At 41.4% G+C, this 27,174-nt stretch overlaps 1 protein-coding gene across 3 annotated transcripts in view; it reads left to right on the top strand.

Annotated features, from left to right (window-relative positions):
- The window catches only part of ece2b (endothelin converting enzyme 2b), a 50,566-nt gene extending 30,653 nt beyond the window's left edge, over positions 1–19,913 (top strand). For 2 of the 3 annotated variants that reach the window (XM_028794995.2, XM_028794997.2), the window contains exons 3-19: positions 4,055–4,199; positions 4,389–4,604; positions 5,797–5,921; positions 6,092–6,244; positions 9,137–9,202; positions 9,967–10,155; positions 10,858–11,000; positions 11,162–11,276; positions 12,155–12,265; positions 12,391–12,489; positions 13,333–13,410; positions 13,751–13,854; positions 16,305–16,415; positions 16,495–16,562; positions 16,986–17,176; positions 17,266–17,361; positions 17,581–19,913. In XM_028794995.2, the coding sequence (XP_028650828.1) occupies positions 4,055–4,199; positions 4,389–4,604; positions 5,797–5,921; positions 6,092–6,244; positions 9,137–9,202; positions 9,967–10,155; positions 10,858–11,000; positions 11,162–11,276; positions 12,155–12,265; positions 12,391–12,489; positions 13,333–13,410; positions 13,751–13,854; positions 16,305–16,415; positions 16,495–16,562; positions 16,986–17,176; positions 17,266–17,361; positions 17,581–17,757 (2,187 nt within the window). In that variant the 3' untranslated portion in view covers positions 17,758–19,913. Of the gene's footprint in view, positions 1–3,294; positions 3,387–4,054; positions 4,200–4,388; positions 4,605–5,796; positions 5,922–6,091; positions 6,245–9,136; positions 9,203–9,966; positions 10,156–10,857; positions 11,001–11,161; positions 11,277–12,154; positions 12,266–12,390; positions 12,490–13,332; positions 13,411–13,750; positions 13,855–16,304; positions 16,416–16,494; positions 16,563–16,985; positions 17,177–17,265; positions 17,362–17,580 lie in introns of those variants that run through there. The other variant, XM_028794998.2, reaches the window with a different exon arrangement.
- The last annotated feature ends 7,261 nt before the right edge of the window (positions 19,914–27,174 follow it).

Genomic DNA, 27,174 nt, shown 5'->3' with positions numbered 1-27,174 from the left:
GCAGCCATGCACACACCTGCAAGGCATGCTGGGAAATGTAGTCCTGTTGGATTCCATGGGTGATGCCAAGGGGAGCAGCAGGGACGGACTTGCCCTACTTTAGGAAGCTCCTCACTTGAGGAGGAAGAGTCAGGTGTGGAGGAAGGGCAAAGCTTGCCTGGGAGGTGTGTAAGAGGAAAAAGAGAGAAGAGAAATTGTTTTATGGTTTTGTGAACTTTGTAGCGAAGAAGCCTGTTTAAAGGTATTTCTTTATTTAAAAAAAGTTAATCTGAACCCAAGACTTGTGTCTTTGAAGTTGTGTCTGGGGTTTGGAGCGTTGATATACCTCCTAGTGGTCACTCCACCTATCCATTTTCGAAACATGCTTCTCTAAAACAGATCACTGGATCTTTGGATTGGACACCAGCCTGTCACTGGGGAAACTGGCAGAGACAGACACTTTAGGGGTCAGTTTAGCATCACCAACCCTGCATGTCTTTGGACTGTGGGAGAAAACCAGAGCACCCGAAGGAAACCCACATGGACATGAGGAGAACATGTAAACTCCATACAGGAAGGACCTAGGACTTATCTACCTAGATTATCTCTGCATAAGCTGATAGCTTTTTACATCCTAAAAATGTGCAATTTCATTGACTGGCAATTGTCATCTGGCCTAATGTTCATCATTCAAAGAACTGGTTTCTGCCTTCTAAAAACTTCATACTGGAATATTTGAGTTCAGAAAATGAGTGAATGTGTCATTGTTTGGCCTGTACAATATCTTGTGATAATGCTCACTATTGAAGGCACAATTCAATTTATTGGTTAATTTTTAATTAGAGAGTAGCATCCTTGGTCTACAGAGTTAGATTCATTCAAGTGTCCCCTACCATGGTTAATCACTTTCAATATAGTATGCTCTTCAGTAGGAATGCCAAGAGTTAATCAAATTACTGTATAGCACAGGGGTGGCCAGTTCCAATCCTGGACAGTCACAGTGTGGCTACAGGTTTTCATTCTAACTATTTTCCTAATTAGTGAATAGTTTTTTCTACTAATTAACTTCATTTAATTTGCTATTTAAGACTCAGTAAGACTTAGCCATAAAATCAGGGCTAAGCAACGATGGTCCTGGAAGGTTTTTGTTCCAGCCCATTTGCTTCATGAGAAATCATTCATTGCTGATGAAGCACTTATTGCTCAAGTGACATTTTTTTGCTTCATTTTAGATGTCTAGCTTGTTAAGATTTCAAACCCTTAATTTCTTATTTTACTCTTAAACAGCTGTATTCATTGTTTCAACTGCTCCTTATTAGCAATAACATGCAAATGACAAGGAAACCAGCAGTTCTCCATCTTGCTTGTCTCCATTTCCACCTGTTTGTATTCATCATTCACTGTTTGGTTTAATTAAGTACTCAGAAGGAAACTGATGAAAATTACTCCTCTGTTTTGGGCTTCAAGTCACTTGGATGATACAGGTATTATTATAAAGAAGAGAAATCTATGATTTAAGAATGAACTGATATGGTAGAGTTAAAAAACTAATAAGCCATTAAATTAAATAAGAGCTGTTATTAGTGAGGATTGGCTTCTAATTAAATAACTGGGTTGGAACAAAAACCTACAGCTGCTGTGGCTCTCCAGAATCAGACATTGGCCACCCCAGTATAGCGCCTGCTTCATTAGAGGCAGTGAGCAAGATATAGCAGCTAGGTCAAGACCCCATCCTGGGAGCCTGCATGCAGGTTTTTGTTCCAGCCACTTTCCTAATTGGCAACCAGTTGTGGTTACTATTGACACATATTTCTTTTCCCTTAAGTTTAATTGACTTGCATTTTAAGATCCACACCTCTCGGTTGTTTCTTTGTTCCTTAACCAACAACTAAATAATAAAGAGATATAAAGTGAAGCAACAAATGCCCAGCTGACTTGATACAATCTACACCTTTCTATCCATCATACAATATCTCTTTCAATAAAGCATTTGAAAACAAAAAAGTGAAGGTCTCAATAATATTGATCAGATCTGGGCCACAAAAATATTTGGCTGGTGCTCTCAGAAAAAAAGAGAACAAACATTTTGGGATTGTCTGTTGTAACTGATTGGGAGCTCCAACAAGCCATGCAATTACATAATAAGTTTAATTAACAACAAGGCCAGGCTTTTAGTTATGGAATTGGCAAGAGGGAAAATGGTGGACCTTCAGGAACTACGTCTGAGCTCTCCCCAAATTAGTGGATAATCTATGTCCTTGTATTGAAAAAAGAAACAATTAAGGGTTATGAATATAAAAAAAGCAAATCAATTAAAATTAAGGCAAAGGAAGCAGGTTCAGTTAGGAGCAGTATGTACATAGAATGACCTGGAATGAACACCTACATCAGGACTGGACTTTTACACTCCTGATTTATCTCTAAAACCAGTGCAAATACCACCCAGCATAACACCTCATATGTATAGGCAGTGAGCAATGCTCCAATTTCACCAAAGTGTACAGATTATGACAGAGAAGTACTTTCCCTTTGGTGGTTTTGTGCCTATCACCTTATTCTCGTTTCATTTCAGCCCATGGTTTTGCAATGTAAAAAAAGTGGGCAAATTTGAAAAAAAGATGAATCCTATGTAAGAGACCTTGAAAATCCTCACAGGAACCTTCCTGCTTCTAGGATCATCATTCTTATCTTCACTCAGAGCAAACAGCTGTGCCCCAGTGCTGGTTATCACCCCTTCCTCATTCATTTTCTTTAACTTCAACTGGTGCTTGTTTTAGCCTGTCAGTATGGCTGATATGGAGAAGGACAGCCATATAACCTGCAGAGACAAAGAAAATGTTGAAATGTACTTGTAGTGTTTTGGGGCTGAAAATTAGAGCTGTATCCCTAACCAGAACTCCATGTGGCAGTTTAGTTGTGATATCTGCATTTACTATCAGGGCTGTTCTACCAACTCACAGCTTCAGAAAACTTGATTCAAGTCTTAGTCTGATCAATGCCTGCATGGAGTTCTCTCTGTGTCTGGATGAGTTTCTACTCCATTTTTCAAGCCACTTCTTAAACGCATGTGTTAGGTTAATTGCCTGCTTTTGCTCTTAATTGGCTCAGCAGATGTGTGCTTGAATGTAAACCAGGGTTAGCTCTGCTTTGAATTCAATGGTGCCAGGACAGGCACAGTCCCCTTATAGCCCAAAAATCAAATAAGTGGGTTTGAAAAGGGATGAATGATAGAAAGAATAGTCTCTAATAGAAAAGATATTCAACACAGTACCCAAAGTAAGGAATAGCTTTGGAGGTAACCATCTTAAATAAGGGTAGGACTTCCTGAAGTGATTGATACCATAATGGCTGTTAGCACTGAATGGAAGCACAAGGAGATGCAAGCCCAAGCTTATAAAGCTATGGAGGTAGGGTTTGCATGCCTGAGGGGTATAGGGGTAGGTTTTCTTTGTTTGTCATGTCTTTTCCTCTTTAAAAGATGTGTATGTGTTTATTTTCTCAAAAGTACATGAAAATATCTGATATTTTCTTGTCTTTGGTGTAAAAGAAATGTGGAAGCTCTTAGATATATTTTTTGAGCATATGCTGGTCCTTCCATGTGTGTCCATGCATCCTCTGCTGCTTTTTGACATTTATTACTGACCCTTAAAGTCAGATGCCTTGTATTCTTGAAGACACCCATCGTTTTGGTTTCTGTTATGTATTTATGTTCATCTAGGTGATTTATTCAACCTGACAACCTTTCTGCTCAATTGTGTGGGAATTTTCCACAATGCGTTTCTCGTGGATTGCGTTAGTCCCACAGCAGGATTCCTTTTGTGGATGGTTCATCCAATTAGTCTCTCCTGAGGTTTCTCAGATGAGTTTCTGGTGTTTAGGATAGAAGCATGTAGTGTCATCTTTCGAAGTACGTTTTAAGATACCTGCTTGAATAAGAAGTTTTTGACCAACAAGTAAGTGTTTGGCAAGGATCAATAGAAGGGCATCTAAATGTTCACAGCTTCATCAGTTAGGATTGTGGTAGCCAGTTTGCAGAGGAGGAGAAACCACAACTGATCTCTTATTTTGCTTTTAGGTTGGTTTCAATAAAGGAGGGATACATTTTCTGGGACCTGTGGGTCGGAGGACTCAGCTGGAGATGTTGCTGTCAGGCATGCTTCTTTTCACAGTTTTGGTCTTGCTTGGCTGTGTGATATCACTGGGAATCAGTTACAGCAGAGGTGAGCTTATGTAAATTAAAGCTGTGATTAGAACGAGCCTTTTCAGAGCTGCCTGATGTTGGTTGGCACAGAGAGGAATAGTACTGCTTGACAAAGGGGCTACTGAAGAAGTGGAAGTGAATTATCTCCTCACTGCCTAAATGGCCCTTATTTTGTGTGTGGCTGAGTTTATTTCCTGATTTACAACAGATCCTGCCCATTCCCTGTGCCTGACTGAAGCCTGCATCACTGTGTCCAGCAAAATCATTGAGGCTCTGGACCGCAGTGTGAATCCCTGTGAGGATTTCTACCAGTATGCCTGTGGAGGATGGATGAGGAAAAACCCACTTCCTGATGGACGTTCTCGATGGAGTACCTTCAACAGTATCTGGGACCAAAATCAGGCCATTCTTAAACACCTGCTTGGTGAGTGAATTTCTTCAAGCGAAGTCTTCAATGGCAAATAACGGAATATCTTTTGATCTGTGATTTTATGAAATCATTGCTTATGCATCTTGTAAAAATCATATGCCAGGCTTGTAAATCCACAGCTTTTTATGATCTGGCAGGCTACGATGACAAGTTTGTAAAAGTATAGTTTGAGCTTGACAGGGCTGGAGTTCAGATTTGGAAAACTGCATGTTACTGAGACCATGCTTCAAGCTTGTAAAACTGAAAGTTAGAGACCTACAAAGGTACTGTAAAACTTAGTAGAACTGAAGCTTAGGAGGATAAGGTTTAACTTAATCAAACTGAAGGCCCATGAGATCTATCAGAGTCGGATTCTCCAAAACTTCTAGATATTCGGGATCATACTTTGTTCAAACTTTAGGTTTTATAGAACTGCAGGTTACAAAGATCTGGCAGGATCAGGCTTCGGTAGTACAGAATCAAACTTGCAACAGATTGACCCTGCTAGGTTTTAGTGTCCTGGAGCTTTAACTGTTGGAATATTTTACCAAAGATCCAGTTCTATATAGACATTGGGTTACTGAAATTTGACATTTCTGAACTTGTGTACCAAGATGGATCCATTAATTGAACATGCACAAAAAAGATATAACAACATCTGACTCAGAACCTGCAAAGCTGCTGGCTACTTTCTTCTGATTGGGCCAAAATGTAAGCAACATAACTTAAGACAGTAAGACATAACATATCCTGTTAGAAGATGCATTATAGCTAAATTGCATAAGGCTGAATCCAGGAGGCAAAGCTGGAGTTTTGTGATGTCTACTATGAATTACAGATGGAGAGAAAATGTAATCAAAATCTTCAATGGTGATCTATGACTCACTCCTACATCCACATACTGGGTGTATCTCCTTGTACAGGACCTGTGGCTCTGCAGCTTCATTAATTCTGCTGCTCAGTATATGTACATGCTGCTGATCAGCTGTCATTCCTATGGTTTGGAGGCTGCATAGATAAACTTCTCTATACTGTCTCATTTGCCATGGAGCTCGGGGTATGTGGGTTTTGAAAGGTGAAACATATGATTGGTTTTGGTGGGACTTATTTTCATGAACTTGAAGTAATACAGTTGAGTAAACATGAGCAGTCACTTGAGAAAACCATAAAGGGAAAGGGGAGTTAATATCTGATTGTCTCCCTGTAGAGAACACCACATTCAACTCCAGCAGTGAAGCAGAGAGGAAGGCACAGCGGTACTACCTGTCCTGTCTGAATGAAGTCAAGATAGAGGAACTGGGAGCCCAGCCCCTGATCGACCTCATCAATAGGGTAAGTCTGGCATCTGAGTTGGACCATCAGTTTCAAAGATTCCTGTGCCAGTCTGATCAACAAAGGAACTTGACCTGTGCAATTACACTGCCCAAGGAAAAGAATTCCTCTTTCATTTTGACGATGTGGTTCAAATAATGCTAAACATTTCCCTTTCTCCATTCTCACAGATAGGTGGCTGGAACATCAGTGGACCCTGGGATAAAGAGAAAGATACCTTTATGGAGGTCCTGAAGACCGTCTCGGGACCTTACAGGGCCTCCCCTTTCTTCACCATCTATGTGAGCGTGGATCCAAAGAACTCTAATAGTAATGTCATCCAGGTGAGATGTCTTGGACCCCATTTTCTTGTCCTTCCAACTAAGACACAAGAGTCCATCCACTGCAGGTTTTCCACTAATCCCTTTGCTTTTGTGTGTGTGTGTGTGTGTGTGTGTGTGTGTGTGTGTATGTATATATAAGGGCTCTGCCTCCAAGGAAACAGAAAACTCATCTTAGCCACTAATAACACAAGCAGGGCCAGTACGTCAGCAAAACAAAAACTCCTCCGTGTTAGTGTGTCAGGGAAAGGATGTGCAGCTATTGTTCATAATGGCACATAATTTTGTTTTAATTCTCTCCTTTTGCTGTGACCTCCAGGGGATCCAGAGTGTGTTCCTTACCTGCAACTTCCTTTTTAATTAGCTTGATGATTCTATGGGCCTCTCGTGAAGTGATGCTACCAGACCAGCACACCGCAGTGTTGAAAAACGCACTAGCCATCACAGAGTTGTAGAGGATGTGCATGGTGTGACTACCACATTAATGGAATCCTAAGAAAAGTCTTATCTGTCCTTTTTTTTTTTTTCAGTAATATATACAGTCCCACTGTGTCATGAAACCAGTCCAACCTGTTACTGTTTTGAATGTACTTGTAAGACCGTACTACCTCTGCATCCACTCCCTGAATAGCGACCTTGGTTTTGCTGATGTTAAGTTGCAGGCAATTCTTTCTGCACCAACAAAGTTCTCTACCTGATTCCTATTATACTCCCTTATCAACACACCCCATAAGTGCAGAATCATCTGAGAATTTCTACAAGTGACATGACCTGATATTTATACTCAGAGTTGTACAGAGTAAAGGGAAAAGGTGACAGGAGTGTTCCTTGTGGTGCTCCAGTGTTGTTCACTTCCATATTGAAGACACAGACCACTGTTGGAGAGAGTGACTGCCTGATGGATAGTCCATTATCCAGGACACAATTAGCTCATCCACCTGCATATCTTTCTGTTTACCCTTTAACAGAGATGGTTGAATGGTATTAAAGGTATTCAAGAAAAATCTGGAAATCAAAAAAACAGAATCCTAGTGCTGCCAGCTTTGTCCAGCTGAGAATACATCTTGTGAAGTGGATAGATAATTGCATCCTCCACTCCAGTCTTTGTGCGATATTGCAGTGGGTCCAGGTGGCCTACCACAAGTGGACGCATATCGTCCAGGAACAGCCTCTCGAATGTCTTCATGAGAGGCATAAGAGCCACTGGTCTGTAGTCATTGGGTGAAGAGGTGCCTGCTTTCTTTAGAGCATAAAAAATGTAAAATGTTTTCCACCGCAGCTGTACTTTCTGGAACCTTAAGAACAGATGAACAGGTGACAGAGGATACCACAAAGTTGGTCTACACAGGCCTTAAGAACTTGAGGACTGATTCCATCTGGTCCATCAGCTTTTCCTGTGTGTAACTTCCTTGGTTGTCTCCTCACTTGGGCCTCAGTTATGGACAGCCTATACCCATAGTCGGAGGCGGACTTCTCACTGGCCATTCCAATTGACATGGTAGGAGTTGTTGATATAGTAGAAATGGTGTGGAAGGACTGGTCATTGGTAGGATGTAGCAATGGGAGGAAAAAAACAATTAAAAAAAAAAATTGGTTTAGGACATTAGGTTTGTCCACATCCCCTTCTAGCACAGGAGTTCTGGATTGCTTGAGTCCAGTAATTCTGCATAGTTCTTTGCAGATATCCTTAATGATCTGATTGAGTTTGTTTTCTGTTTTGGCCTAGTAAGCTTACTTTCCTTCACTCAGTTTTTCTTCAGCCCCTTGTGTGTTGTTCAGAGCCTATTTGTCATTGTATTTCAATGCTTTATTTTTCTCTTTCAGGAGATGTTTTACCTCTTTTGTATCCAGGGCTGCATGTTTGTTTGGAAAGTAATAGGCTTTGAGGGTACCACCCAAAAGTTAATATGGTCTGTGATGCAGTGGCTGAGTCCCTCAGTATCATCCCCATTTTTTATTTATTTATTTATTTTATTTTTTTTGGAAACTGTCATTCAGAGCCATTTCAACCACCAAGCTCCACTTCCTCACTTTCTGGCAGTAACCGGTTGCTGTAAAATAACAGGCTTTTAATTAAGAATAAGATGAATCTGGTTGTTGTCAGATCTACCCAAAGGTACCAAAAATGTACACTTTAAAGGCCTCTTTAATATTTGAATAGGGCAGGTCCAGCTTGTTTATTTCCTCAAGTGGAACGTGACACCATGAAGGACAAAATCCAGCTGTGAAGAATAGGGGTTGATAATATGGAGGATGGTAATCAAGAATCGAGCACAAAACCACAATATGTATAACAAATGATTATTGCACACTTTTCAAATAAAGAAAAACATCCAGAAAATGAAAAGTGATCAAAAAATATCCGCAAAGCTTACAGTCCTCCCTGTCGTAAGTGATCTGCAGCAACATTACACAAAAAAAGTTCATGTAGAAAGGTATAAAATGCATGTGTTCCCATTAAGCTATGTGAACCTCACAGTTACTGTAGTGTTATCACAACATTATGTGAAATGAAACCATAAAGAATGATGCAAGGTTTTGGCTGTAAAAGGAAGGAACAAAATGATTGACCTGAGCAAGAAGCTTCACTGCTGAGTTTTGTGTCCATTATGAGCTTCATACCCCCTTAGTGGTAAGGGGGCTAGTAAGAGAGAGGCCCTTTTTTTTTTTTTTTTTTAAACAGGAGGGGTGTTATTTAGGGTATATTCTTGAGAGAAAAGTGCCGAAGAGACACATTACTAAATTAGTGCCATTTAGAATTGAACTGTTTTTATTATAGTTACAATCCATGGAACAGTTCTTATCTGTGGTTACCAATGAGGTGTGACCGGGAAATGAAGGTGGACAGGTTGGGTATGGCAACCTAATCCTCTGTTCTCCTCTCTGCCCTTTTAGGTTGATCAATCCGGATTGTTCCTTCCTTCTAGGGATTATTACCTCAACAAGACAGCCAATGAAAAGGTGAGTAGTAGATGTAAATGGGGTAAGTCCGTGAAGGAAAATGGCAAGCAAAATGTCACAAGGAGAAGCAGTCCAAAAATCATTAGTCCAAAAACAAGCAGGTGTCTTTAGTTAGAAATGCAGAAAACCCTAAAAATTCTGATCCAAAACACTAACCAAAAATTTAAAGTTGAAAAAGCAGGCAAAGGTTGCAACTTCCAAAAATAATTTGAATCCATTACTAGTGTATCATAATTCTGTCAGAACCCCCTAAAACTTGGACGCAGTAACAGGTTGCCCCCATGTTAGGGTCAGCATTATGACATTTTGTATTTCCCAAAAACCTTATCAGTTTGTTGAGACATGCAAGTAAGAATTTCATTGTAGTATGTACAATTGACAATATAGTCAAATTTGAAATCCTAACAACTGGAATGTGGTCCTTTCCACGTGATGACTCCTGTATTTGAGTTGACAGAGTCCCACACCAGTTTTACATTAATAATTTCAGTACATATATGGGAACATTCTTTCCATATATACTCTTTTTTTTTTTTAAGGGTAAAGAAAGATTTAATGAGACATTGGTAATTGTGCTGTGCACATTTTTCTTTAAATGAGTAGCCATACTTGGTTTGTTACACGTTTCCTGAGCTAGTAACAAATAGTAGAATGTAGCTTTCCTATTTTCCCCTGTTACCTTCACCTGATGTTTCCTGAAGCAACTGAGAGTCACAATGCTGTGCTATACCTGTATTACTTGCCTCTGACCCTCCTGACTACAGGTCCTGACTGCATACCTTGACTACATGGTGGAATTGGGTACTCTTCTGGGAGGAGACCGTAACAGTACTCGCTGGCAGATGCAGCAGATCCTGGATTTTGAGACAACATTGGCCAACATCACTGTGCCTCAGGATGAGCGTCGAGATGAGGAGAAGATCTACCATAAGATTACCATCGCAGAGTTACAGGTACCCCTCAGGCAAAAGTGGATGCTCCTATCCTGTGCTTTTGGATATTCACTTTCCTGACCCAACTTTGTGCAGTGGTAATTTAGAATGGAGGTCCAAGGCTAAGACCAACATCACACTTAGATATGTGTGGAGTTTTGGGCCATTGGCTTCTAAAATAACAAATATTCCAGTTTGCTTGGAGATCTCTGGTCTTTGTGTCTTCTCCTGTTTGTCCTATCCTCCTTTCTTGTCAATTCTTAGTCCTTTATCTTTTCCCTTCTACTTCCTTTTCCTATCGGTTCTGTTTTCTTTCAGTATCCTCCAGCTAATGAGTCCTGTCTCGTGCATAGTTTGTTCTCACAATCTGTTTCCCTGTGCTATGTTTGTTCTCTTATACTATTGTTCTGTCTCCAGCTTTTTCCTATTATACATCGGGGAGTACTTATTTTTTTTCCTATTGCTTTATTCACTGTACTGATTTCTGGATCCTCTGCCTTGGATTCAATCCTCCTCCTCCTCTTTCAGGCCCCTGTGGCCTTCCTTGAACGGTCTTTTTTTTTTTTTTTTATTTATTTAAAAATCTTCTCTCTTCACTGTGCTCTCTATCTCTGTCCTGTCTTACCCCATATTTTTTTGCCTCTGTTCAGTTTCTCCACCCTTTTGTTTATCCTTTTATCCACATTAAGTGTCTATCCATTCATCCTTTTGGTTATACTGCAGATGCTTGCCCCCTCCGTGGAATGGCTGGACTACCTGTCTTCTGCACTCTCCCCACTGGATCTAAATGATACAGAGCTTGTGGTTGTCTATGCCAAGGAGTACCTCCAGCAGGTTTCCGAGTTAATTAACAAAACGGACAAAAGGTAAGAATGGCCTTTATATGTGTTAGATATCAGAGAGCGATATATCCTCCTGTTGGTAGTTTTGAGCAAATTTTAAACAATTTTGTATCCTGTATCCTCTGTTATCTGCTGATAGGAGTTATTCGGCTGATTTTGACCACTTCTTCTGTGTTCTCTTCCAGTCTGTTAAATAACTACATTATATGGAACCTGGTACAGAAGACTGCTTCCAGTCTGGACCAGCGTTTTGAGAATGCTCAGGATAAGCTTCTCGAGTGTCTCTATGGCACCAAGAAGGTGAGGGGTGTGTGTGTGTGTGTCTGTCTGTCTGTCTGTGGTGGGGAATGATCGGAGATCTACACTGCTCTTGTGAAGATATAAAAGTAAATTACAGCTTGTTTGTATTTAGGCTTAGCCCTTCAAAATTTAGGTTTTGGCTACTTTGCATTCATTTCTAATCTGTGTAATCTCCTTCTTAAAAAGCAATCGGATTCTGAGTGGAGCAGAGAAACAACAAAAATAATACATGTCCAGCGCCATGACATCTGTCGGGGCACTCGTCAGCATTCTAGGGTAGTACCAGGATAATATGTCAACCCCACATAATCCAATTCAGGGCCGCAGGAGAACCAAGAATTTTTGCACAATTGTAAATCTGAATGAAAATGAAAATTGAAGAGGGCAAACTGTGTATAATAAGAAAATTGATTTGGAAGTATGTTCTTTGAGCCCAGATCATTCTGTTTCCCACACTACTTCTCTTTGACACAGTTCTTGTCAAGAATGATCAAGGTGAACTTGAAGCACTACAAATGTAAAAACTCCCCTGCAGCCATGTCCAGTAAAGGACCCCTTCAATCATGAACATTGGGGCCAATGTAGGTTTTGGTTGCTGTAGTCCTACTTTTATTTTATAACAATACCACCACAAGTCTCTTTTATAGTGAAAACAAACTGCAATAAATATAGCAGTATACATATAAACTGATCAGTGTAATAAAAGTAAAAAAAAATAACGTGCGTCTGACATAAACTGGGGCAGTGTGCACACATATCAGACATATTGTAAATAGCAAGTATCAACAGTAATGTGTATATATGTGTTTCTCCCAGACTCCTAATCAGTGGCTAATTTGCAACTGCTTTCAATTTATGGTTGCTTACTCTTTTCACAGTCTTGCATGCCCCGTTGGCAGACCTGCATTGGGAACACGGATGACACATTAGGCTTTGCCCTGGGTGCTCTGTTTGTTAAAGCCACATTTGATAAACATAGCAAGGAGATTGTAAGTAACCACTATAACTTGGCTAATATAGTAGTAATTTGGTGGGAATCTGGCACTTGGTTTGTTGACTGCCCTTTCTGACTCTCTTTTTGCTTCTCTGCTTATTCTATATTTCTCATTGGCAGGCAGAAGAAATGATCAATGAAATTAGGACGGCCTTCAAAGAAGGACTGGATGAGCTCCGCTGGATGGACAACCGGACTCGACTTGCTGCAAAGGAGAAAGTAAGTAGAGTTTTGGGGTTGAAAGTCCCATCAGCTTGACTACCTTTATATTGGCACTCAATCTTTTCATGCTCCACTTTTGAAAATTGTACTTAACCACCAGCGGTATTGCTAAGATACCTCCTTGGTGAGGATAACCTGTCTCCTCACGTGATTAGCCCACAATGATTTTTTTTTTTTTTGGATCAGCCTAACATTTTCATAGGTGAAATTATTTATTTGTAGGGGAAAAAAATTCACTTGATCAGAGCAGGATTTGATAGCATGAGTAGCCTCGCTGCATCTGGATTGTGGTGATAGTATGTTTAACTGTGTCAGTCACTGTTAGAAATAGTAGTATTTACTCTCCCTGAATCTGTCTTTTAGCCTAATTGATTTTCTTAGTCTTCTCAAGTAATAATGGCATGATGTCTCGCTGGATCAGTTGCCAATGATAATTTGCCTCACTGGTTCAGCCGTCAATGGCATGCTGCCTTCCTGGATGAGTCACTCTATATTTAAAAATAAAAAAATCTTGCCTCAGTAAATGACAGAAATTTTCAGCTAGCTGTCTACTTCATTGGCTAGTTGGGCCATTTTTGGACACAATATGATTCTAAGTGCTTTACCCACCAATATAACCTGTGCATTGTTACATGGAGTGTACTATGCATTGTCTTAGATTAACTAGCTCCCAAGTTAGAAGGTCAATATGCCATCTGACAGCATCTGTCAACAGGGAGAATTCTATGTTCCCTATTTCAAAATTGAGAATGTCATGTTAGTGTTCAAATTAAGGTTCTGTCACAAGAGACCTACTTATTGGCTGCAGGAACTGACCTCTCTGGTTTTCCTTCTCTCCAGGCAGATGCAATCTATGACATGATAGGATTTCCGGATTTCATCCTAGACACTAAGGAACTAGATGATGTCTATGATGGGGTGAGCATTTACATTGGCACATGTAACAGGAAAATCCCTGTACTCTAGGAAAGGGCTCAACTGCATACAAAAGTAAACAAAACAAAGAACGTTCAAAGAGGAATGCTTAAAGCATAATGTTTGCTTTACCATTTTTAGTTTTTATTCATCTGCTACAGGCACGGGTTGTGGGTTTCTGCAGAGTACGGCTGCGCATCCTTGAGCATAGGCCAGACTGCTGCTATGGGGGGGGGGGGGGGGGGGGGGGGGTCGGGATTTGGGGTGACTCCATACCAACCCAACAACAGTAGCAACTACATAAGAAAGTGTCAGTGAAGTGATTTACATCTTCTCTCCCTAGTATGAAGTCTCTGAAGATAACTTCTTCCAGAATACACTCAATTTCTACAACTTTTCAGCCAAAGTGATGGCAGATCAACTGCGCAAACCTCCTAACAAAGACCAGTGAGTTTCTTTTGGATTTTTGACTTTGGATGTGTTGTGAAAGCAAGGCGACGCAATGCCCAATCATTCCACCATATGTACAGAAGCAATCTGAATTTTCGTATGCCTGGAGACAGCAATACCCATTTCATATGGTTTGTGAGATCGAATGCACAAATGAATGAGTAGGAGAGGTTTCAATTTAGGAACTTGAAACCATTTAAAGCTTACGAAAAGATGCTTTTAGAAGAGTTTACTCGATAGTTTGTCCTATACATGGGGGGGGGAAATGTCCATAAAGGTGTGCGTGTGTTGACGGGAGGGGGGTCATGGGGTGGGGTTGGCTCTTGGGATGGGTGAGAAAAGGTGGATATATGTGTCAAATAATGGTTTGGTGGCAGTAGCTGCAAGTGTTGGATGTCTGAACATTCACATAATGCCCACTGTGTGTTTGACTGAATGGAAGTGTGCACGAGTGTGTTATGTGAGATGAGAGTGTGTGCAGTGTGTGAGGTGGCGCCGGGGGTCAACTTTATGATGCTGGGTATGAGAAGTTGAGTCTGCGCATGTATGAACTGACGTACAGTATACTGGTCGCTGGGTTATTCATTTTCCACTTCCTGTAGTACAAGGTTTGACAGACCTGTGGCCTCATTTATAAAACTTCGAGTGAATTCGAGCATGGAAATACGCGTACACAAAAAAAAATAAACTTCATAAAATCGGCCGTACGCATGTTTCTACTCAATTTACCCTTTATAAACCACAATGCCTTGTAAAGCTACGTTCGTAAGTGTGTATGGTTCCACCCGGAAACAACCATATATGTACCATGCTAATCAACCTCCTACATATGCATACGCCATGCTGCAGACCTTCCTTGGCTGGTAGTGCAGCCTTATGACGCATCCAGTTGTGTGAGACAGAAAAAGAACCTTTTATTTGGTGACCTCGGCGCGGTTGTCTACAACAAGCACAAATATATTGAATGGCAACATGTTGCTGCTGCAAATGCCACACCAAGCCTGAAAAAAAAATTAAGTTCTGTCTCTGGCAACAAAGCGGATCGCTAGTCACCGGTAAAATGTGCGTGCAACTGGAGGAGGAAAAACACCCTCTGATTTCGTGCAGCGAATGACATCGGTAATTGGAGATGCCTTTTTATGCAGTATCTCCCTGCAGCTTTGAATTTGTGTGAAATTAATGGTTTGGTGCAAGCAGCTGCAAGTGTTCTATGTCCGAACATAGACGTAGTGCCCACTGTGTGTTTGAATAAATTCAAGTGTGCGCTAGTGAGTGTATGAATTTAAATTCACTATTTATACAAACGCAGATTTACAATCAATGAAGTTACAGGTGTGGACACTCTCCCATAATTACCCTTAATTTGAACTTCTCTGTGTGTGTATTATCCGCCCCAACATTCAAGGGTATATAAACTTTAGATCAGACCCATTTGGGTAATTTCAGTTATTGTGATTTTAAAAATGGCATACATGATTAGGCTGTGATAAACTGATTCGCCTGAGCGAGAGCTTTCTGCATGATTACTTATATTGTCCAAACAATGGATAATATTTCACAAATTCTAACAGGTGTTTGTAAACTTATGAGCACAACTGTATAAAGGAACTTGGTATAGCATGTGATACAAGTACGGTTTTAGAATTCCCCACCCTTATACATAATTTTAGTGTGGAATCCTATGCAAGGGTTTATACACAAGGCCCCTGCTCTCTTCCTCTCACCACTTGAGCCTTGCATCCAAACAACACACTTGAACTCCTGTTGAGATCACTGTCCGTGTTGGGGCTGTCTTAGAGACAATTAGATAGAATGCCTTGTAGCAGCTTATGGCCTCCATGAACCCCTGCTTCTTTAGATAACCTTAACAGTTCAAGTAGCTTTTCAACTGTCTGGTTTTTTTTTTGTTTTTTTTTTATGGCAATGTGATCCCAACATTTTTGGTCCAGGATCATCTGCCACCCCCTTAAAGGGCTGCATTCATGGATGACCTCCCACATGTCCCCACCTTTGGAAAGGCAACATTTAATTCAGTCCAGTTTTTTGTTATTAATTATGGCACTAATTCTTGCTGCTTAGAGCAAGATGCTGCCCCCAACTGTCTAGATGCTATTTTAGTCTCTTGTTAACCCCCATAGCTTCATTAAACTACCCCCCCAAGGATGCAGTCAATCATGCTGGGGAACACTGGAATGTGTTGAACCTGCCCAAATACTAGTGCAGTTGTCTTTGTTTTGGTTAGAAGTTCTCCTTAAGACTTATGGCTGCTAGCATCATTATTATGATGCCTTTGGCCCTAGCAACCTCTTACCAAACAGGCACTACTTCCCATCCCTCAAAAATGGGACAGACCGCTCACTGACTTGGTACAGCTGAGAACATGGATGCCCTCCGCCATGCTCACTTCTCACGTTACTATGAAATGCATCTTCTTGTTCATTCTTTAGGTGGAGCATGACGCCGCCAACAGTCAATGCTTACTACATGCCCACCAAGAATGGCATTGTATTTCCAGCAGGCATCCTACAAGCTCCATTCTATGCCCGTGATCACCCAAAGTAAGTTCACTTCTCTAAATGTTTCTGTCATAGACCTGATCTCAAATGTCACTTGCTGATGCCTTTTCCTCCTTTTCAGGGCCCTCAACTTTGGTGGCATAGGAGTTGTGATGGGACATGAGCTAACTCATGCCTTTGATGACCAAGGTCCGTATTGGGCATTACCACTTTTGCAAATAAGGGCTATGGCAACCAGAGAAGTTGTAATTGAGAATCATGAAGTTCACATAGAGTTCAGTTAGAGATCAGTGTAGAAGATATTTAAGAACTAGGTTACTGTACTCACAGGTTAAGAAATGCTAAAAATTTCTTTTTACTCTTGGTGAGAAGGTGTAACCCCATCCTGAATATGAGTTTTTTTTTTTTTTTGGTGAGGGAATTTGCATTAATAAAAGAATCAAGAGGCCTTTTAGCAACATAAAAGATGGCCAGGATTAGATTACCAAGCTTTTACACATAGCAATGAGGATGGAAAATCCAAATGGTTAGTTCTGGAAATCAAGGATGGCAAATGGTATTGGATGTCAGATATCATGCTTATTGTGTTCCATTTCTGGATTGTCTTTGCAGGACGTGAGTATGACAAAGATGGCAACCTTCGACCCTGGTGGCACAATTCCTCTGTGGAAGCCTTCAAGAACCGCACAGAGTGCATGGTAGAGCAGTACGGTCAATACACCATCAATGGAGAGCACATTAATGGCAAGCAGACCCTTGGGGAGAACATTGCAGACAATGGGGGGCTTAAAGCTGCCTATCATGTAGGTTTCTCTCCAAATAACTCATTCTCATGGGGAGCAGTGAACGGCGTCTGACTTGTAATAGAACGTCTTTGTTTCAATCTCAACAGGCATATAAGAAATGGCTCAAGAACAATAGGGAGGAAAAGCATCTGCCAGCTGTAGGGTTAACCAATGACCAGCTCTTCTTTGTGGGCTTTGCACAGGTGAGAGTTTAAGGATGGGGTTTAGATATGGAATTGTTTAGCAATATGCATGTAAAAAAGTGCTTGAAGTTCCTGTTCTTTGTGGAGCTGGTAGTGTCTATTGTTAGCTCTGCTTGTTCTGTAAGAGGAGAGAAAAGAGAATGTCCATATATTTCAGATTGGCAGGTGGAGGACCTTAACGCATACTCGGACTTCTCTCATTCTCCTATGATTTTTCAGGTCTGGTGCTCCGTATGGACTCCTGAAAGTGCCCATGAAGGGCTGATGACAGATCCACACAGCCCACCCAAATACCGGGTTATCGGAACCCTTTCTAACTCCAAAGACTTTGCTGAGCACTTTGGCTGCACACTGGGCTCGCCAATGAATCCTGGGAAACGCTGCGAGGTTTGGTAGAGAAGCTGGACTTTGCTGGATATGGGTTAGGGTGAAAGAAGATAAGAGGTACTTTTGGTATAGGGTCCTTTTTTTATCTCCTCTCACTCCCTCCAGCTTGGATTGGATCTTTCAATGGAACATTACTGTGAGGGCAGGTGGTTCTCTTTTGTTCTAATCTGCCCCTATTGGGTATTGTTTGCTTGCACCTCCCCTTGCCCCTGTTTTGGCCTTTTATTTTGTCTGTTCTTGTGTCTAAGTGATGCAACAGCAAATGTCTTTATTTTTGCTGCTTGGGGTGCAGTCCAGGAGCATGTAGCTCTTGGTTTCCACCTCACTCTACTTCTCATGGTAACAGGTGCTGCCTGGGAGGTTCTGGTTCAAGTAAATAAGAGTATTGTTCGGTTTTTTTTTTTGTTTTTTTTTTAATAATTTTTTTTGCACCTTTTGCTAAGGGTCTCGTCATTTCAGATTTTTTTTTTGTCTTTAAGGCAGCCAATGGTGTGCCTTCTAAGTGCCTGGGTGAAACTTTATTCTCCCGGATTCTAGGTGCAACTGCCAAATCTGCTTTGTTCTGCTCCATCGATGATCTTGCTGTCCTCTGTTTCGGTGGCAGGAGCTGCCTGCCTATCAAATGGCTTCAGGGCCGGGCAGGGTGTCAGATGTAGGAGGGCTCACTGTGACTGATTTCAGGCAGTAGATGGTACTGTTGCTGATTGGCGAAGGACAAGGTGAACTGTGCTTATCTAAAGAAGGGAAAGTGGGAAGCTTAATACAGATAACTTCATTTTTGAGTGGAAAGTGTGGAGCTCTGACAGCAACGTGCATCATATCTAGAACATCTTTAAAGTGCATCTCTCTCTGCAGCTAGGTTGGAAACCCCTCCCCATACTGAAAGCCGTGGGGACTCCTCCACCCATAGGCCTATTCAATTTTTGATTATTTTGGGGGGTGGGTAGTATCCTTCCCATATCTATTAGAAAGACCCTGCCTAACCTTTGTCTCAGGTAATGACTATTATTGAGGCTCAGTCTAGCTAACTTGATTGGGTATTGAAGAAGAGAGCTGCTCGGTTCAGTGCTTTGTCCATCATGCATAGGAAGGAGCTAGGCTGGTCACTTATGGAGCAGTAGGAATGTGGCCATCTCAAAGTTCTGTCTCTCTGTGCTCTTTTACCCAGATGGGCTATTCCCCTGAAGGTTAGAAGAAGACAAGGAAACTCCATCAGTTTAGCTTCATCTTAATCTGACCACTAATCAGGAAATCATACCTCCATCTCCTTAAGTTTTACCTACTGAACCAGAATATAAAGTAGCAAACCATTGGAACTGACACTAATGTGTGTCTGTCCCCGTGAACATATAACAGACTCCATAACACTTTGCTTAAGCTGGAGTGATGCTCCCTTGAATCTGGTTCATTCTGTGTGTTCCTTCCCCTCCTGTTAGGCTTAGTTCCTTTAAGGGGTGATAAAGCCTTCCCCCTAGATGATATTACTAACAGGGTGAACATTGGACTAGCTAACTCCTACTTGATGGTGTGTAGTTGACCATTGGCCATGCTGAATGTTAGTATGCATGGATACGACAGCCTCCATTAATGCACTGCTACTGTAAACCTCCTGTGTTCCCATCTAGTTTTTAATGAGTTTTTTCCTGTTGATCTGTTTTATTTACCTACCACTTTTAGGTTAGGTGTGTAGATTGGGTAATACCTTCCTAGGGGTCTGTATCACTAGATCCCTGTCCCAATCCAGCATTCTAATAAGCTGGTGGTAGAACAGAGCCTACCTGGGCTCTAGCATTATTTTGCTGTGTCCCAATTCATTTACTGCTGGGGACATATACTTTTAGTTATGCTGTGTGTCCTTAAATCCTATTATGTTGGATTTATAATCCAATGGGGTAGTGGAAGGAACTCTGCTTTTAAGATCAACATCTCTGATTGAATGCACAGCACAATTCTATAAAGAAAAACTAATATTTTCTGGAGAGTGACCACCTCTATCCTAACAGCAATGACCGCTGATAGTCAAGGTGAGTTCTAGCAGTTGGCTGCAAGTAGAGATGCACTTGCTCTGGATTCGCTTGCAATTTCTGTGGCTTCACAAATAAGTTTGCTTTCAGTCATCATGTACCAACCACCTTTTATTTAAGAAATTAAACAACTGGAATCAGTTTGGCAGTTGCTTTTCTTTTTGCCTCTTTTTAATGTTTTATGTTGCCTTCATTTTGGATCATGTGCTAAATTTGGATCTTTCAGGCTGCTGCGGCAGGGGATAGTCTACAAACACATCTCCCTTCAATCCATAATGTTAGTGACAAACTTATGGCACAGTGGTTACTAAAATGTCAAATGATTTTCAGTCTTGTTTAGAGGCATCTCATGAGGTGACCACAAGATTCAGCATCTTAAAATCAGGCAGGCCATCTTTGTTCAAAACAAGAAACTGTTTTAGAAAAAATGGGGAACGTGGGCACTGACAAGTGATTGGACTTGTGGGAGACTCCATTGCTGTGTTGGCTGCCTCACTAATGTTTCTGAATTTTTGTGCTAGACATACACTATACTACAGTCTTTTTTAGCCAAGTCCCTAGAAGAGTAAAGGACATCCAGTTTCCTGTCTAGCTGCTCTTGTAATAAATTTTTGTAAATGTAAATAAACAGTTGCTTAGCGTGCTCTGCTTCGTTAAGTGGTAAGCTGGAAACCAGTGCCCATGTTTATCACGCATCTCTGAGTAGGAAAATGGTTCCTACATGCTCAAAAATCTGAGATTGATGCAAATTTGGTCATATTCTTAGGAGGAGAAGTAAAAGCATTTTATCAATTTACCCAATACTACTCCTAACTTTACCAGTCACTAGGAGCCGCTCATCACAGGAAAGGTGGAATGTTTTGGAAATGCTGGACAACAGACGAGGAGGAAAAAAAAAAGTTGACTCTGTGTGGGTTCCAGGCCAAAACACCACCCAGACCCCACTGGGCATAAATGTTCTTAAGTATTGTAATTCTTTGGTGTGTGTATGTTTGTTGTTTTTTTTTTGGCTTCATCTCAGAGGATTCCATGCAGTAGGTCTTATGAAAAGTTGGGGTATCCACTTTCATTTAGACATCATAGGGAGTTGCACAGGTGCTGGCAGCAAAGAACGCCTCCACAATGGAACTGGAAAAGAAAAAGAGCAAAGTAAAGGTTAATAAGGATTGTAGATTAGCTGTAAAATGTAGCTTTGGAATAGTGCTGATTTGGGTGTGTCACAATCGACCATTTCTCAAATTTTGAAAGCCCTCCCAATGCATCAGGTATTGTACAAATTGAACCATCCCCCAACACATGACATAATGTTAAAGCAAGCTGCATTCATACAAATAGGCACACAAATAAAGATCATTGTCCCAAGTGTGGATGAGCATACGTATGAATTGAAAGCTATAGCACAGTATTAACACAGGTGGAAATGAATGTATTGTAGTAGCCAGCATGTTACCCTGAGGATGAGCAGGGCAGAACCGGTGATGACAGTGAAATGTTCCAAAGGTATACTGGGCTCTGCATTCCACAAATCCTTGACACCTTCCCATTACACTTTACGAACCCGAGAAGGTTAAAGAAAGCAGGTACAGACTACCGGGGCATTGGATAAATACAACCTCGCAGAAGATAAGGAGGTGAGCATGGAGAGAGACAAAGCACACCACAATGGAAATGATCAGGAATACTGGAAGAGTGAGCACAACTTCTAGCTGTGGCTAGTTTCAATATAACTGTTACTTTTTCCATTGGAGTGGAATTTCCCAACATCACTTCTCTATTGTCCACGTGACAACAAGGCATTCTCTCTCTGTGGTGGAATAATTGTACCCAGTGCCATCCTCTCTCAAATGAATCAGGGGAAGGAAAGCGTTGTGGCCTATAACTCATGGTCACTGGATGGCACCAAGTACAATTATTCCACCACTAAAAAGGAATGCTTTGCTGATCAAAGATGGCATTGAGTTCGGCTGACATTCTGGTCACTCCATTAAGGCTGTGAATATACTTTTCGGTTATTTTTCGTCACATTGCTTGCACATACTACCACTGCTTTGATTATTTATGACAGGGGAACACTTTTAAACAATGGGAACCAGTTTACTCACATATTTCAAGGAGACCTACCTATTGATCTGTTGTGTTCAGGTAAGATTCTCTTTGAAATCCTACGTGATGAGGAGAACAAGAACAAAGGCACTACAAAAGCCAAACCCCGGTAATGGAGAAAGAAACACAGCGGCAAAAAAGCCGGCATGTGCAACAGACTTAGGAATAAACCATATTATCCTCCTCTGCCTAGTATCCTGCTTGCAAAAATCCAGTCACTTGAAAACAAGATGAATGTCCTCCAAGCCAGGATTAAATTCCAATGAGACATCAGAGACTGCAATATTCTTTGTTTGACTGAAACATGGCTTTCACCCATAATACTGGACCAAGCAGTAACCCCATCTGCATACTTCTCTGTCTTTAGGATGGACAGAACAGCCAAATGTGGTAATGCAAAAGGTGGAGGTGTCTGTGCAATAATAAACAATAATTGATGAGATCTCAGGAACATCTCGACTCTTGCACACTCCTGCTCTGCTGATCTGGAACGTCTGCCGCTCATCTGTCACTTCATTACTTGCCATAAGAGTTTTCTGCTGTTATTATCACCTGTGTCAATATTTACCCTCAGGATAACATAAATAAGATTTTGTCTAAACTCCACAATCAGGCACCCGGATTCCATGTTTATTGTGGCGGAAGACTTTAATAAAGCTAACCTTAGACTTTCACCAGCATGTCACATATCCAACCAGAGGGTGAAACAACCTGGACCATTGTTACACTCAGTTTAAGTCAGGTTACAAAGCACTTTCATAACATGCCTGTCATTTGCCTTCTCCCCAAGTATAAATAATGCGTCATGAGAGAGGTTCTGGTGACGAGAGAGATCAAACTCTGGTCCGCCCAGTCAGAAGCCATGCTACAGGACACGCTTGATGACATGGACTGGGACATATTCCAGTTGGGCTCTAAAGATGTCAACTAGTTTGCAAATGTAGCAGTTAGCTTTGTGGCTATGCTAGCAGAGTCCATCATTCCAAAATCAACAATCCGGTGTTTACCAAATCAGAAACCATGGGTGGACAAAACCATCCAGGACGAGGTCGCCATAGACAGCAGCCTAACACAGAGCTGCACATCATGGTTTGGGAATTGCTCAGTCCAAGATCACTAAGCCCTGCAGAAAGTGGTGCATTCAGCAGAGCACATTTTAAGGTCAGCACTGCCCTCCCTGCAGGATATTTACACCAAGTGCTGTAGGATCAGGGCAATTAAAATAATTATGGACTCTACCCACCCCAGCAACAATCTGTTCAGCCTCTTCAACTCATGCAAGCGGCTGTGCAGCCTAATGTCAAAGACTGAGAGACTCGAAGAGCTTTTACCCTCAGCCCATCAGGATCCTAAACTCTAACATGCCAACAAACATTCAAATCTAAACCTAATTGCACATTCACTTTAACTTACTGCACAGCCACTTTATACTCTTAACTTTTTCATATGTTAACTCAATTTCAAACTAGTTTAACTTAGTTGAATTAATTAAATTTAGTTAATTTAATTTAATTTAAATAATTTTCTCTTTTTTAACAGTATTATTTATTCTGTTATGTATTTGCTTTTGTTTTGCACAATCTTGGAGTAGGCTAGTTTTTTTTTATGTCACTGCACGTTGTACCTGTATAACTGTGTGTGTAAGACAAATAAAAGTGTTGAATCTTGTTTTGCAGACTGTAGAGAAGTGGTGCCATTTTACATTGGTTCATTTAAAGTCTACACAGACCATCAGGCTCTGACCAGGGCATTCAATTGCCCAAAGATTATGTCTAGGTTAACCAGGTGGATGTTGCGCATCCAGCAATTTACGCTCAGGGTGTGCTATCAAAAGGGCTGTGCAAATGTGTTGACAGATGCACTGTCCCATATTCAGGGTCAGGCCCAGGTGGTATGTTCATTATCGGTCTCCAACCATTGGCTTGATTTTCCCCTGAACATGCAGGACATTGTCCAGTCATAAGCCGCTAGTCTTGTATGTCAGGGATTGAGAGATAGCTTGGGGGAGAGGCCACGCAGTATAAATTATAAGAAACTTCAAGATGTACTGTGTGGTTGTGTGTCCATGAATGGGTTTACCATTTTCAGTTGGTAGTGCCCAAGACACATGTGTCAAAATTTCTACAATACTATCATGACAGTCTGATTGGTGTACACCTTGGATGCACCAAGACATTATTTAAGATCCTAGAGGTGGTATAATGGCTGACAGTTCTCAAAGATGTCTGGTCTCATGTTCAGACATGTAACATCTGTCAGCAATACAAGACACAACATGACTGCCCCTTTGGGCTGTAACAGCCTGTAACTATCACTGCTCCTGGGTAGTGCCTAGGTGTGGATCTTATGGGACCCTTTCCCTTACCTGTTGGTGGTAGTAGATTATTTCACTCAGTGGGTGAAGCTATTCCCAATGGCTAATGTCACAGCAAAGAAGACCTGCTCCACCCTGAAGAATGACATATTCACTTGATGGGGGTACCTAAGAACATCATAACAGACAGGGTTCCGCAGGTTACTGGCTCAGTGGCTGCAGAGTTGTGGAAACAATGGGAGGTGGTCAACCTGAAGACAATGGCATATCACCTCCAATTGAATCGCACTGAGTGTGTGAATTGGACCCTAAAGACAATGATTACATCCTTCGTCAGAGACCACCACCAGGAATGGACTAGGTGGCTGCCAGAAGTCCAATATCCATTGAATTCAGTGGTGCATGAGGTTACAGGAGAAACCCCTGTATTGTAAGCTTTAGGCAGACAGCTAATTGCTCTGCTCAAAAGGATACTCAGTCATAATCAACTTCAGACCAAGCACTGCATGTCCCCACCAGTGAAGAAGAGGATGGTGCCATCCCAGTCCAGACAATCTCAGTCGTACAACCTGAGACATAAGCTTGCTCAATTCTTGATTTTTGAGAACGTCTGAATCAGGACTCATCCCCTCACCAAAGGCTCTGATAAATTCACATTAAAAGTGGCTCAGAAGTGTTTTCAGCCCTGTTCTCCAGTAGTAACGTCCAGTTACCTATTCACTAGAGTTGGAGATACCAAGGACTAAAATAGCAGTGTACAACAAACTGATAGAGTTGGGAATATAGCAGTGCTATATAATAAAGGACTACATATCCCAGTGGTCCCAGCAGTGTTGCTCTACTGGGCAATAGTGGAGGATGCATTGGCTGCTGGGAAGAAGATTTGATCAGTGGGCCCTTTAAAGAGGGAACTGGCAAAACAAGCTGATGTCAGAAGTCTGAGGTCTGAATTTATCCGTCTGTTTTTTCATCACTGTCACACCCATTTGGATTACCATTTCTTGTCCTGGATTTCAGTTCCTGTCTCTTTATATGATCTGTCTTGTGTCTGCCGGTCATGTGAGTATTGATCAGATTGGTCTCATCTTTGTCAAATGGGGCACTCCCAGTCTCATCACTTCTAATCGCATGAGGATACCAGTAAGACAAACTTTGCATTACTTACAGTGAATTCAGGATTCACTGGATTTTTCTCTCTCCTTCTCTCATCAATCATCTTCAGTTGTATTTGGACTGTGTTTTGGACTTTGTCATTAGTGTTCATTGTTCATTGTTCATTGTTGCCGAGTCATATTCTTCTTCTTTCAGCTGCTCCCGTTAGGGGTTGCCACAGCGGACTATCTTCTTCCATATCTTTCTGTCCTCTGCATCTTGTTCTTTTACACCCATCACCTGCATGTCCTCTCTCACCACATCCATAAACCTTCGCTTAGGTCTTCCTCTTTTCCTCTTCCTTGGCAGCTCTATCCTTAGCATCCTTCTCCCAATATACCCAGCATCTCTCCTCTGCACATGTCCAAACCAACGCAATCTCGCCTCTCTGACTTTGTCTCCCAACCGTCCAACTTGAGCTGACCCTCTAATGTACTAATTTCTAATCCTATCCATCCTTATCACACCCAGTGCAAATCTTACCATCTTTAACTCTGCCACCTCCAGCTCTGTCTTCTGCTTTCTGGTCAGTGCCATCGTCTCAACCCATATAACATAGCTGGTCTCACTACCGTCCTGTAGACCTTCTCTTTCACTCTTGCTGATACCTGTCTGTCACAAATCACTCCTGACACTCTTCTCCACCCATTCCACCCTGCCTGCACTCTCTTTTTCGCCTCTCTTCCACAATCTCCATTACTCTGTACTGTTGATCCCAAGTATTTAAACTCATCCATCTTCGCCAACTCTACTCTCTGCATCCTTACCATTCCAATGACCTCCCTCTCATTTACACACATGTATTCTGTCTTGTTCCTACTGACTTTCATTCCTCTCCTCTCTAGCGCATATCTCCACCACTCCAGGGTCTCCTCAAACTGCTCCCTACTATCGCTACAGATCACAATGTCATTAGCAAACCTCATAGTCCACGGGGACTCCTGTCTAATCTCATCTGTTAACCTGTCCATCACCATTGCAAATAAGAAAGGGCTCAGAGCTGATCCATGATATAATCCCATCTCCAACTTGAATGCATCCATCACTCCTACCACAGACTTCACCACTGTCACACTTCCCTTGTACATATCCTGTACAACTCTTACGTACTTCTCTGCCACTCCCGACTTCCTCATACAATACCACAGCTCCTCTTGAGGCACCCTGTCATATGCTTTCTCCACATCCACAAAGACGCAATGCAACTCCTCCTGGCCTTCTCTATACTTCCTCATCAACACCCTCAGAGCAAACATCGCATCTGTGGTACTCTTTCTTGGCATGAAACCATACTGCTGCTTTTGTTATTGCCATGTGGGAGTAGGGAGGGTTATCTGTTTATTTGTTGTTTATACTTCTATTTCATTTAATATCTGTCATGATTAATGCTGTTTTAACTGTGTCTCTGTGAATTAGTGTGTGCAAGTCAGGGCAAGGTAGGGGCCGTTCCTGGGATCCCAGATGAAAAAATAAATAAATCACCATCCCTTTGATGAAAATCTTAGTGTCACTGCAGTACAGTACAAGATTATCTTTCTGCAAGTATGACTGTGGATCATTCATTTTTAAGTAAATGTGCCCAGTATCAGGCTTAACTCTCATTTGGTGTGTGTGTATCTGACCTTCCATCTCAGTGCTTGTTATTGTATTATTTTTGATGTTGCTCTGAAGTGGCAACAATTATGTACTGCTTAGTGCAATACCCTACATTATTATGTTTTCCTTCTTCTTCTTTTACTATTTTTATTACAACTGTGTTATTATCTTTGTGATGAAGCTTTAGTATTAGCTCCAGGAAACTACAAAGTATCATCGTGACTTTCAAGAAAACTA

This window comes from Erpetoichthys calabaricus, chromosome 2 (genome assembly GCF_900747795.2).
Source record: "Erpetoichthys calabaricus chromosome 2, fErpCal1.3, whole genome shotgun sequence".
NCBI classification, from domain to species: Eukaryota; Metazoa; Chordata; class Cladistia; order Polypteriformes; family Polypteridae; genus Erpetoichthys; species Erpetoichthys calabaricus.
The sequence above is the reverse complement of the archived record's forward strand: the minus strand, read 5'-3'. Positions and strand labels throughout refer to the sequence as shown.